General features: G+C 42.5%; 1 protein-coding gene across 3 annotated transcripts in view; it reads right to left on the minus strand.

Annotated features, from left to right (window-relative positions):
• The window catches only part of SESN3 (sestrin 3), a 53,163-nt gene that overhangs the window by 19,535 nt on the left and 21,157 nt on the right, over window positions 1-12,471 (minus strand). For 2 of the 3 annotated variants that reach the window (XM_072134159.1, XM_072134158.1), the window contains exon 2: window positions 277-339. The exons of the other annotated variant lie outside the window; for it this stretch is intronic. In XM_072134159.1, the coding sequence (XP_071990260.1) occupies window positions 277-339 (63 nt within the window). The remainder of the gene's footprint in view (window positions 1-276; window positions 340-12,471) is intronic. 3 annotated transcript variants of the gene reach the window in all.

The raw sequence follows: 12,471 nt of genomic DNA on the forward strand, positions 1-12,471 counted from the left end.
GGTCTTTCTGTATAAGGAAGAGGCACCTCAGGTTACACCCCTGGTCTTCTCACAGCGTTTCCCCCTATATATTATCACATCAATCACAGTATAAGCACAAGTACACACACAGGACTGCACGACAGACAGACAACAGCGGACACACACAGTGTCTATATGTACCGGGCCTATAGGTGTAATGATTGGATACTGGAGAAGTGATCATCTTTATAAATTACTTGTGGATCCCATCTATAGGCGAGGCCATGACAAATACGAACTGTAGGATGTATTTACCTCCTTCTCAGGTATAAAGGCACTGGGTCCTCTTGATGGTTGGGATATTATGATTTTCTTATCCTAAAATAAAATGGATAAAAGGCCTTGTGAAAGATCATGTCAGATTTCTAACATGGCCTCTAAGAAGTCATTCTGGCGGGGTTGCTTTTTGCGGATTAAATTTGCGTCCACCATTTTTGTACAGACTTGGCTCATGTAGTCAGGTGCATCTCCCCCTAAAAGCGTGTTCATACTGTGCAAAAAGCTCATCCACTTGTGGGAAGTAAGGGTGCAATCAGCGCAAACGCAATTTTTCCAATGGTTATCTCTCCCAATATTCCCCTTTCAACAATTCCTCTGTTATTCCTCCCGAAAATATATGAAATATTTGACAACTAGGCGTAACTTTACCGTAAGTTACTACTGTATCTCTTATGGCACAGTGCAATATCTTCTGTTTATATTGTACCCTACTAACCCAGTTTTCGATGTATTGGTGTATTTCCAGGATGAGTAATCAGAGGGACTACATCAGGAGCAGGGGGTATATTACTATGCCGCATGTCAGATGTATCATCAGGATTTATTGCCATAATGTTTGGCACCCAGCTTCCACAGAAACAGGAAAATAATTGCTTATTTTGGTTTAAAGGTTTTATTTTTTAATACTTTTTTTTTTTTTTTTTTAAACTTAATTTGAGAGAAATATGACATGTTTTGTATCTGATGTGTAGACCATGTACAAGGGGGAACAACACACAGAACAGGATTACACAAGGTGTCACATTGGACAAGACATCTTTAACAAAGGAATGGGTTAAAAAACAAAAAAAAAAAAAATAATAACATGGGCCTGTCTGCTAATAAAAAAATTCTGTATTGGTGTCACTCCTCTGTTACTCCGCCTGGCAATGTATAGATTAACTTACAAGTTGGTGGAATAGTTCCCGTTGTCATTAGGACACATTGGGGCTCATTTACTAAGGGTCCGAATCATGCACTTTCGTCGGGTTTCCCGATGATTTTCGACTTGCCCTGAATTGCCCCTGGATTTTGGCACGCATGACCGGATTTTGGCGCATCGGCGCCGCCTTTCACGCGACAGAAATCGGGGGGCATGGCTGTCAGACAACCTGACGGATTCGGAAAAACCACAGAATTTAAAAAAGAATTTGTGTCGCAAGATCAGCACTTATATGCACCGGGAAGAAGGTGAACTCCGGCAGACCTCGGCGCAGTAGCGACACCTGCTGGATATCGGGCGCACGGACCTAAGTGAATGCCGGCAGACCCGAATCAGCGTCTGACAATGCGCTGCAGGATCGTGGTTGGACCGGGTAGGTAAATGTGCCCCAATGTGACACAAATCAATCCTGGGTGGAAAAAGTATGGGAGAACTTGGGGAATGCACAGGTGCAGTGGTAACGCCTACTTGTCAATTTATACACTTCAAGGAGGAACTGAGCAACGCCAATTCCTTAAAATTAGAAATAGATCTTCTACCCCTACCCTGACACTGAAGGGTGACCCATTTATGTAAACAAATTCCACCTAAAAACAACTTTTTGCAAGAGATGTCTATTTTATGGTGATGTGGGACTTGAAATATTCCTTAAATTTGGGATATAAAAAGGGAGGGCACCTACCTATGGATTTCTTATTGTATGAACCCTGCACTCACTGAGCCCTAAACCAATCCTATAGGTTCCAGAAGGGTGAGAGAAGACCCCATTAACACAGGGTGGACACACCCCTGGACACAGGGGTGGCCTTGGGTCAGAATAGCTCCCATAATCCCTGCAGTGCTGCCCATAGGTAACAAACTTCATACAAGCTTCCACCCTAATCCCTTAAATCATTGAGATAATTTGTGAGTCACACATTGCCCTGGGAAAAAAAACTAATGAAAAACATGTGCTTGTCATAACGGGTTATTCTACTTCCATGATCTAATCACAAAGAGGGATCAGTTATAACCCGAGTCAATTTATCTACAGTGCCCCCACAGGAAATGTTTAGAATTACACAGCGTCCGTTCAAATAAATTGGGTTTTCTATATAATACATTATAGGACAAGGGCCTCCAGATCAAAAGACGTTCTCTTTAATCAAACAAAATGCGAATCCCAACAGAGGATTAAAGGGAATGTGTCAGCAAGTCTTGCTCTGTAGTACTGCAGACAGTGTTGGGTATTGCCATTGGAGATCTGCTTAATTATACCTTCGTACTGTATTCCAGGATTGTAGCTGGATTTCGAACATTGGGGGTGTGTCCACACACTGCTGTGCTCTTAGCGCACTGCACTGATCTGCAGACAGTGTTAGGCATTGTGACGTCACACAGTATTACAAATTAGAGCAATTGGAGCGGTGTGTTATAACGAGGCGCGCACCGGTGTGACATCACATGACCAGGCAGCGGGTTGTCTACACAGGAAGTAAATAATGAAGCTTCCTGTTGAATGACAATAAGCAGCGATCTAGAAAACCGCAAGGAATTGATAAAGAAAGTATATGGTAAAATATTTTATAACTTTTCATTACACAAACATTGTTACTTGCTTTAAAAATGGACAACCCCTTTAAGGACCAATAAGAGGGACTTTTTCGTTTGCAAAATCAAGTGTCAGCAAATCAGTAAGGTTAGTAAACATACAAGTCAAAAGCTCATCCATTAGTCAGCGGCTGACGTTTAACCCCCCCCGCAGTGTGTTATTGGGTGTCAGGGACACACCTTCCTGTTTATATGGAAGAGGAAAAGTGCAGCGACCCGGGATGACCTATGACCCCTGAACAGTCTCGCAATCTGCAGCAGATGACAATGTGGTTACAAAGAATGGGTCGAGATCACCTGTCATACGTGTCACACATCACTGTGACTTGCAGGATTGTCTAGGACACACGTAGCCGCTATGAACAAGTATACTGAGCCCGATTGGTGCCAGTTAAACAGCGCCACGTCTGTCCAATGGTTGTGTCGGGTATTGCAGGTCAGTTCAGTTGAAGAAAATTGAGCTGAGATGCAATACCTCTCATAACATGTGATTAGGTGTGGTGTATTTTGCCCGACTGGGAAAAAAAAACAAAAAAACATTTAAATAGGGTTGCCCTGCACAAAACTGCCCCAGCAGTTACCTGGCTGTGCCAGGAATAGCAGCCGACCCCTTGTAAATTAACTTCTACTCTGCCTCTACTATAATAAAAAAAATAAAAATAATGATATATATGGCTGCTCTTCTGCAAATACAGCGCCACACCTGACTGTGGTTGGTGCCGGTATTGCAGCTCAGCTGTATAGAGGTCAACTGAGCTTAGTTATTTTAAAGGGGTTGTCCAGAGGTTGAAAATCATGGCTGCTTTATTCCAAAAACAGCGCCACTGCTGACCATGGTTAGTGCGGGATATTGCAACTTATCTCCTTTTATCTCTATGCAGCTGAGCTGCAATACCAGCACCGACCACGGTCAGGTGTGGCGCTGTTTTTCGCAAAAAAGCAGCCATCTTTTTCAATCCCAGGACAATCCCTTTAAATCTCAGGACTAACCCTTTAAACAGGCACAATACAAATACCATTTGAAACAATGGGTCCCTGTTGTAGGAAAAAAATAAAAATTCTTATCTAAAAACTGTGGATTGTGGGATTTCCAGGCGCTAATCCCTAAACCACAGTCACTGCTACTCAATATCAGTAAGACGTTCATAAAGCCTCAACCTCAAACCAGGGTGATGGACGATCCCAGAAGTAATACTGAAAGATTGTTGGCCTGTAGATTATCAGAAAGGATTCTGGGAACTGGAAACTTATACACAGTGTAGATTTACAGCGGCAGTAAAGTGACAAGTCAGGGAATTTTTTTTTCTCTTTTTTCCCTACAAAGAGCTGCATTTTGCTGCTCGGATCAGAGTGGGTTGTGGTAACGGAGAAGCTTTCACAATAGCGATAGGAGCTGCGGTCTGTACCATATCTGTGCAGGAGCGGCAGAGGCCCCGGCACAGATACTTCCATGACCTTGGCCTTGTTAGATAAAACTCTGCGGCTTCTGGGAGTAATAGATCTTCTGGAATGGTTTAACTCTTAAAGTGCAGCTGGACCTTCCAGTAGAAAGTCATAGAGGCTCCTTAAAAATGTAAAGGCCTCTACGACTCCTAGTAGAATAATCAAGTCTCCGGGGTACTGCCAAAGTTTCCTTAAGTGAGCGCTGTAGTATAGGCAAATTATTAGACTCCTTCCTCAGTTGGCACGGCACTACAGCGGTTAATTTGATGGAATTATTTTGTGGGGGTCTGATCAGTATGTTTTTTTCCCCCAACTTTATGCCCCCCAGTTCCAGCACGGGTGGCCTGGTCACTAGGAGTCATGGGGTCACATTCAATGTCTGAGCCAAAGTGTACTTTTTAAAACTGCACTAAATCCAGTGTGTGTGAATGGGGGTCTAAAAAAAAAAAAAGACTTGGAGTATAGGTATGGGCTTGATGACCGCAGCCTGACCAATTGCAGACCTCAGAGGTCACAGGATTTTTAGTTTTTAAACTAACAAAAATCGGAATAGAACTGGGGTCTTAAGGATTCATAAGGGAATGGAAAAGGGTTGTATAGAGTCCCCCTCTTATCCAAGGCTGTGAAGCCCGATTATACAACATGCTTCACCCCTTACCCATCTCCCCGGACCCTCAGCTCAGCTCCTGAAAAATAAACTCCATCTGCCCAACCTCTTTCTAGGATGTCTGCCATTGGGGTGAGGGTCAGGTGGCCTTTAAACACATCATTTGGTCAACTGGCAAGTAGGTTGATATTGAATATAAAAAAAATTACAAAAAAAAAACACCACACAAGTTATCAAAATTTTTGAGTGTCAAAAGTAATAAAAAATTAAAAGACACAATTTAGTTATCTTAGACTATAGAGACATTGCTAATCAATGGTGGGAAGCCAATTACTGATCTTACAAGAAAAAAAGAAAATAACTGTAAAAAAAAAATTCTAGTATGCTATATACACCGGTAGTTGACATAAAATCTCCCATGCAGTTATACAGGATGCACCTGTGCTTTAGCTATGTGCTGTAACCCGTGTTGCGATTGTAGGTCTGCGCCAAGCGTCTTAAAGAACCCGCAGGGAGATTTACTTCACCTCTTTAAGATCAGCGTTCCTAAAAGCGTTAGGAATAAAATAACCTTATTGACGCGCAGATCAATCCAGTAAAGAAAGGCATTAACAAATACTCTCTGCAACAAGTCCTGGTGAGCTTGTGACTATAGAGACAGCAGACAATCTGTACAAGTGGAACTGCAGTATAAAGCATGGGGGACAAAGCAGTCCAATGTTTGGATACTGTTTTTAAGAGCCCTTAGCAGCGGTTTTCAGTCAGTCAGACGGGCAGCGGTTTTCAGTCAGTTTGTTCAGTGTAGCTGGTTCTTTTTTTCCTGATTGAAGACTGTGGTCTCTCTTTTCTATGCCAATGGATCAGTGAAAAAGTCATTGCACTTGCATGTACCTCAGAGCACAATGCGATTTTGATGCATCCCCATACACGTCTGTAGGGCACGTGAAATTAAATGGGTCTTAGTCCAATGCAAGTCCTGCACAACTGAAAAGTGTCAAAAACGCTCATGTGAAAGGGGCCTAATAGGTACAGAATTTTCAAAAGATCTTTCTTTGCCACTCAGGAATCCCAAAACCAACTTCACCATTATCAGTATACACGAAATCTGTGGTAGTGGCAAGGTCGGCTGATAGCGGGCTCTACCCCCCCCCCCCCCCCTTTTCCCTGAAGAGCTCATTAGTCGAGTTTTTCAAGAAAACAAAATGTAGCGTTAATACGAGAAAATCAGAGCACTGGGTCTTTCCCTCCGCAGCATTACGAGGCTGGGGGGGGCGGGCCCGCCACGTGAGGACGTGGTCACAGATTATAGACCATAAAGCCAGGGAGCCAGGGGTCCCCCTAGATTGGTAGAATTCTTACATTTTATTTAGGAGACTCTCTATAATGTGAACTCCACACTAGCACCGGCCTTGGCACACCTCCCCACAGGTTTGGGTAGTATACATAGACTTTATCAACCACACCGTGTTATCAGGAAGCAGATTAGGCCTATCAGCTATTTCCTGGTGGATAAATACAATATAATAACCAACGCAATAAGTTATTGTAGGTGAATATCAGGGACTCTTAATATTCCCAATTTTTGGTTACTTAAAGGTCAAGGGGAATGTGGTCTGAACAGATGGCGGGCAAGGGACGTGTACCTTAGGATAGGGTTTCAATATCAAATGGGCACGGGCCACATAGGGTTGTGTGTTCAACTACCAAATAAGGGACCGCCCCTTTGAGGCCATTGTTCTCGAGTCCATCCCATTATTTTGAAAAGTATTTTTGAGTCCTGCCTCTTATGGCTGGTAGTTTTAATCCCCACCTCCCCAATATTTTTAAATTCCCGCCTCCTCTTGTGGAGGTCTTTTTTTAGCCCTCCCTTGTGTTGAGGCTGGTATTCCAGAGCCCAGCATTCTGTTGAGGCCATTTTTTTTTAAGCCCCGCCTCCTATTAAAGTCGATATTTTTTTTAGTCCCGCCTCCTTGTGTGGCCGTTATTTATCAACCCTACGGTGCCAAGAGGAGCCGGTAAGTAGAAACTCGTGAGGGGAAACCTGTTAGATATTGGAATTTGAAAAGCAGGGAATATATTAGGGTAATACAATTTTAAAATTTTGAAACCTATTCTTTAGTTAAATTATTTTTCACCAGTGGGCAAACCCTATATACTATGTGGTTATAGACAACCCCACTCAACCCTCCCGAAAAAAAGTTTCCTAGATATTGTGTGACAACGTTGGCACACACCATCTACATAAAAGTGCAAAGTAACCAACTATTTATAGCTGGTTTTCTAAATCCCATCTGGCTGCCGAACTTCCTTTTTTTAATGGCCACATCTCCTTTTCAGATTGGGTTTCTGCTGTTTTTAGCATCATGTGGGTTATTTATGTGTAACCCATATACAGAACAGAGGACAAACACACTGAAGCCTTCAACTATGTATATATAGGTAGTAATGATCGCATTGAAAGATGATCATTGGCGGGGGGTGTTCCATGGCTGGATCGGTATCAATCACCCGATCACCAATTCTTGTCTGCCTTCTTACACTTTCTACATGTCCAATAACGGTCTATATTCCTCCCCAGGAGAAGGTTCAAACAATTAAAAAAGTGCAGACGGTGTTACCCCTTGGGGCAGGAACAGTAACGTTTTTTGCTTATTCCACATCACTGTAGCCCATTGATGTCTGGAGCGCCAGAGAACAGGAGCATGATGCTGGAACTGGTACCTAGAGCAGGGCAAGTAAGCCGTAGTATTAAGTACTGGGTTTTTTACGATTCTCAAAAAAAAAAAATCCCTTTAAATTATTTTCCAGGACTATAGCTTATGGGCGAGAACAAGGCGAGATTATAAACACATTCACAGTCCTGCTGCTACTACCACCACACACAAACTTACGATTACACAGCTCTCAAGGGATAATACCAAACATTGGCTGCTGAGAACTAAGAGCACAGAAGGGGAGGACAAACCCCAATGCACTTGGAGAGGCTACAGTCGTGAAATATAAATACATATTTCACAGTCCTGCTGCTACTAACAATTCACACAAAGATATGATTACAAAGATCTCCAGGGACATTACGTAACCCTGTCTGCAGGTTTGTATGGCAAGAGCACCCGACAGACTGGCTTTAAATAGTGGGTGTTCAGAATGAGTCCTAAATTTGTATAAAGAAGACCAGTCAAAATCATCACAAACTGCAGTTCTCTTTTTGGTGCAGATTACAGAACGGAGATGAGTCAACTACTTGGTTATCACCCTCACCCCCGTCTGATGAAAGAAAACGTGTAAAGCTTTTTGAGGAAATTAACCCACAAGTGACGGGTGACCCCACAAGCTTCTCCTGCTCTACGTCCTATACTAAATTTAATTGGCAATCAGCATGGGTCTGGAGTTCCTGGGCCCACCAGATAAAATTAGTGAAGGACCTCTTCTCCATCAACACTTAGGAAATGAACCTCCAAATTAGGTGGTCTTCTGCTGGACATCTGGCATCCTGTATTAGGTAAGAGTCTGGGCCCACCAAAGGATCCTCCGAGTCTCCGGTGGGACAGTCCGACACGTTTACAAGGACTTCTTTATGTAGTTTGAAAATTACATTGACCAACTAAACAAGATCTTTTTACTGAGGCTGGAGGGGAAGTGTCATTGCAGATACCCCAATCTTGTGCTCTATAGCAGCTTGAACAAGAATTCTGATGTCATTGAAAAGATGAACATTTCCTTTTTTTTTTGGCATCAGTCTTTTTTTTTTATAAAATATACATTGTCTTGTGTAAACACGGCATCTACAACCATGGTTTAGGTCTTTTCTCTCTTATATTTGTATTTTATATATTCTTTACATGGTTAGTTATATTCTTGAGTGTTACATTGCACGGAATGTAATGGCAGAAGTGGTTATAAACCACTTCTGCCTTTCCCTACGTTGTATTTCAGAGAATGTATATGAGCAAGCGCTTGGATAACAATAACACATTAGGACATTCACACAGAACAAGTGATATTTTTCTCTAAAAAGTAAAAAAAAATTAAAAAAACATTTAGTATTTCAGTACGTTCACAACACCGTGAATCCAGAATGCAACCACATGACTGGCCAAACTCCACAGGGACTTTGCTTTTTAGGATTATCTGAGAGATCGCAGCATGTGAACTTTTAATATTACTCTCGCATTCTGCTTTTTTGAACTCTTGGCATTTTGACTCCTAACCCATTTCTCTACAAAGCAGAGGAGGACGAATTCGGAGAGTAGGACAGAAACAGAAAGTAGAGACCTGCCGTGTAATGAGCAGGAAACAAAGTTCGGTGCATGGTCGGTTCTGTACCTTAACTTTTAGAGAGCATATACCACCAGAATGAAGGACTGTATGCAAATGAGCCTGAGGGGCTCCAGCCTCCCGGAGCTCCTTAAGCTTATTTGCATACAGTCTTTCATCCTGGTGATAGATGCCCTTTAAGGAGGTCTGTGCCCCCTTATGCCACTTTTTTCCAAAAGTTGAGGGTAATGAAGAAGAGATTAGGGAAATAGCAGTGACTTTCCAAGACCCAACCAATTTACTATAAAGCATCGTAAATTATAGCTCAAATTCACCCCAGCTCCTCAGGAGGACTACATTTTAGTTTTTTCACCAATACATTAGAGGTTTCTCCATTACAATAGAATGGTCCCTTAACAAGTAGATAATTAAAGGAAATCTACCATTATGAACCAAAAATACCTTGAGAATGCTGCAGAAAGGTCTCTTGGTTAATCCCTGAATGCAGTGGTTTTGCCCAAAAAACAATTATAAAATTAAGGACCTTTAAAAAGCTGGGTAATGCTGGCTGCTGTACATAAACACATTACACAGAGCTTCCTGACCTGTTCAGACAGGACTAACCAACCTGAGCTCATACACATCAGCTGGGGGATGGTGCAGTGATTGATTACTTCTGCCTGTCAGGGACAACAGTGATTACATAATTCTCTGGAGCAGTACATAATTAGGGTAAGAGGAGAAGTGCTGGGGCAGCCACAGGAGTGACAGAGCCTCATTATCATAACTTTATCATTGTTGTTTTCAGCAAAAACACTCAATTGAGGGATTAACCAAGATATGCATCACTGTAGCTACAGCATTCTCAGGGTATGTTTGGTTCACAATACATAAAAGCAAAATGGTAGATTTCCTTTAAGCTGCTATAGATACAAAATTTGCAGCAAAAATTACTACTGTGGAATATAGGTACAATACTATTATCGAGCTCGCAGCAAGGAGGCGGCAGAAACCATTATTGTTGGAATTGCTGACGAATGTCCACAACAAATATAGCGCAACAATTTTGCAAATGAATTTCCCTGCATTATGACATTTGTACGTCGGGATGTTTAACTACACCTTAAAGCTTATCCACAGGTTCTGGATCTGCACAATGACTGGGTTCCATTTACAGAAATTCTCCTATACAGTTCCCCTAATATCATACAGACAATTTATCGTCTGTATGTGCTTCACAGAATTTATGTTTGCAAGAAGAGTGAAAAAAAAAAAAAATGCCTTTATCAGCATTTCGGGATTTACTATTTGCAAAGACACTAAAAGCAAAAGTGCAGAAGCAGCAAGATTCACTGCTGTGGGTTATCTCTAAATGTAGTCACATACAGTAGCTACAGGTTATATAACATGAACAAGGTCCACGCTGTAAAGCCATAGGAATCGAAGGTCAATCTATAAAGCTAACGCAAAAGGAAACTGCTAAAGATTCTAGAACAGAAGCAACACCATTACCCATTAATGGTTCCTCAATGGGGAGAGAAGATGCTACCGCTCAAGGGTGGAAGCAAAGGGTCGTGAGAGGTTTAGAACAAATATATCAGATCCTTTTGCTCCCTCTTGAAGTCCACCACCACGGTAGAGTCCAGAAGATCCCATAAAAATCAAATAAACAGCTGACCGCACTAAAAATCGGAGGATTTGGTTGACACCCATTTACGAAGCCTAGAAGTCTACTTGGAATACATAGTATTGAAGATCCATCTCTAATGGAAACCAGACCAATAAGATCATCAAATATCACCGGTCTCCCGTATTACTGGTTGGAACAGAAATGGAGTATCCAATGCTATAGAGATATTATTACTAGGACACCATTAAAATTTCATCTCCGTCCACAAATGACTGACCTGTTGAGCTTCGGAAGGAATCTCCTTGTTAGCCATGGTCCTCAGACGTGTTACGACTTGTCTAGAGAACTTTACTCAAGATTTGCATGGTAAGATAACAAAAAGGAAACCACCCATCCCCACCCAATAAGGTAATGGGGAAATCTTCCCATTTACGGTAAATAAGGGGATTTTTATTTTTCCAAAGGATCTGTACGTCTAGTCCATCTAGTTGCTCTTTTGCATCTTCAGGTCTCGTTAAAAGCTTAGTCTTGGTCAGATGGGTTCTTCTAAAACCTGACATTATCTGCCATGATTGGTCAACAAATATCAATCTTAACAATGAAGTAGTACAAGATTCACCTAATACTAGGAACAGTGGAGGAGAGATCTAAACCAGACATCTGCCCTCTAGTTTCTGCTATCCTCTAGCTACAGACATGGCATCCAACATCTGATGTGAAACTAAGCAAGCTGGGAGCATAGGTTTCACCACAAATTGAGAACCGCAGGTTGGAAACCACTTTCTCCATGGAAAGTCACATTAAGTGCTATTATTGCTTCTACTATCAGAACATAGGTCTTCATACACTGGAATAACTTCTTTTTGCCATCCTCCTATAAGAGAACCTATAAAAGGGGCTTTTACACCACTGAACAGCCAGCCCCTTCCCATAGGGTATTTACCGTATATACTCGAGTATAAGCCGACCCGAGTATAAGCCGAGACCCCTCATTTTACCACCAAAAACTGGGAAAACCTATTGACTCGAGTATAAGCCGAGGGTGTAGTATACAGCCTGCCCCCATAGAGTATACAGCCTGCCCCCATAGAGTATACAGCCTGCCCCCATAGAGTATACAGCCTGCCCCCATAGAGTATACAGCCTGCCCCCTGCCAAGCGAATAAAAAAAAAATAAAAAACGTAATACTCACCATCCGGTGTCCTGATCTTCAGCGCGAGGCTCCCGTTCCTCGGCGCGGTACCAGGCAGCGACAGTGGCTCCTCTTCTCTTGTGTAGCCGGCAGATCACGTCCATGTGATCTCCCGGCGGGCGCGCACTAGGATACCGCGGTGTCGCGGCTGATGACGTCATCAGCTGCGACACCGCTGCATCTTATTGTGCGCCCGCCGGCAGATCACATGGACGCGATCTGCCGGCTACAGAAGAGAGAAGAGGACCCGCCGCCGCCTGGTCCCGCCCGAGGATCGGGAGCCTCGCGGTGAAGATCGGGACCCGCACTGAAGATCGGGACACCGGATGGTGAGTATTACTGTTTTTATTTTTTTCTTGACTCGTGTATAAGCCGAAGTGAAGTTTTTCAGCACATTTTTTGTGCTGAAAAACTCAGCTTATACACGAGTATATACGGTAATATCTTTTAGCATTTGTTTTTTTATGTTAAAATGAACCCTTTTTTTTAAAAAAAAAAAGCCTCCAAGGCAATATGCAAATAAGCTGAA

Source organism: Engystomops pustulosus, chromosome 2, assembly GCF_040894005.1.
Source record: "Engystomops pustulosus chromosome 2, aEngPut4.maternal, whole genome shotgun sequence".
In the NCBI taxonomy this organism is placed as follows: domain Eukaryota; kingdom Metazoa; phylum Chordata; class Amphibia; order Anura; family Leptodactylidae; genus Engystomops; species Engystomops pustulosus.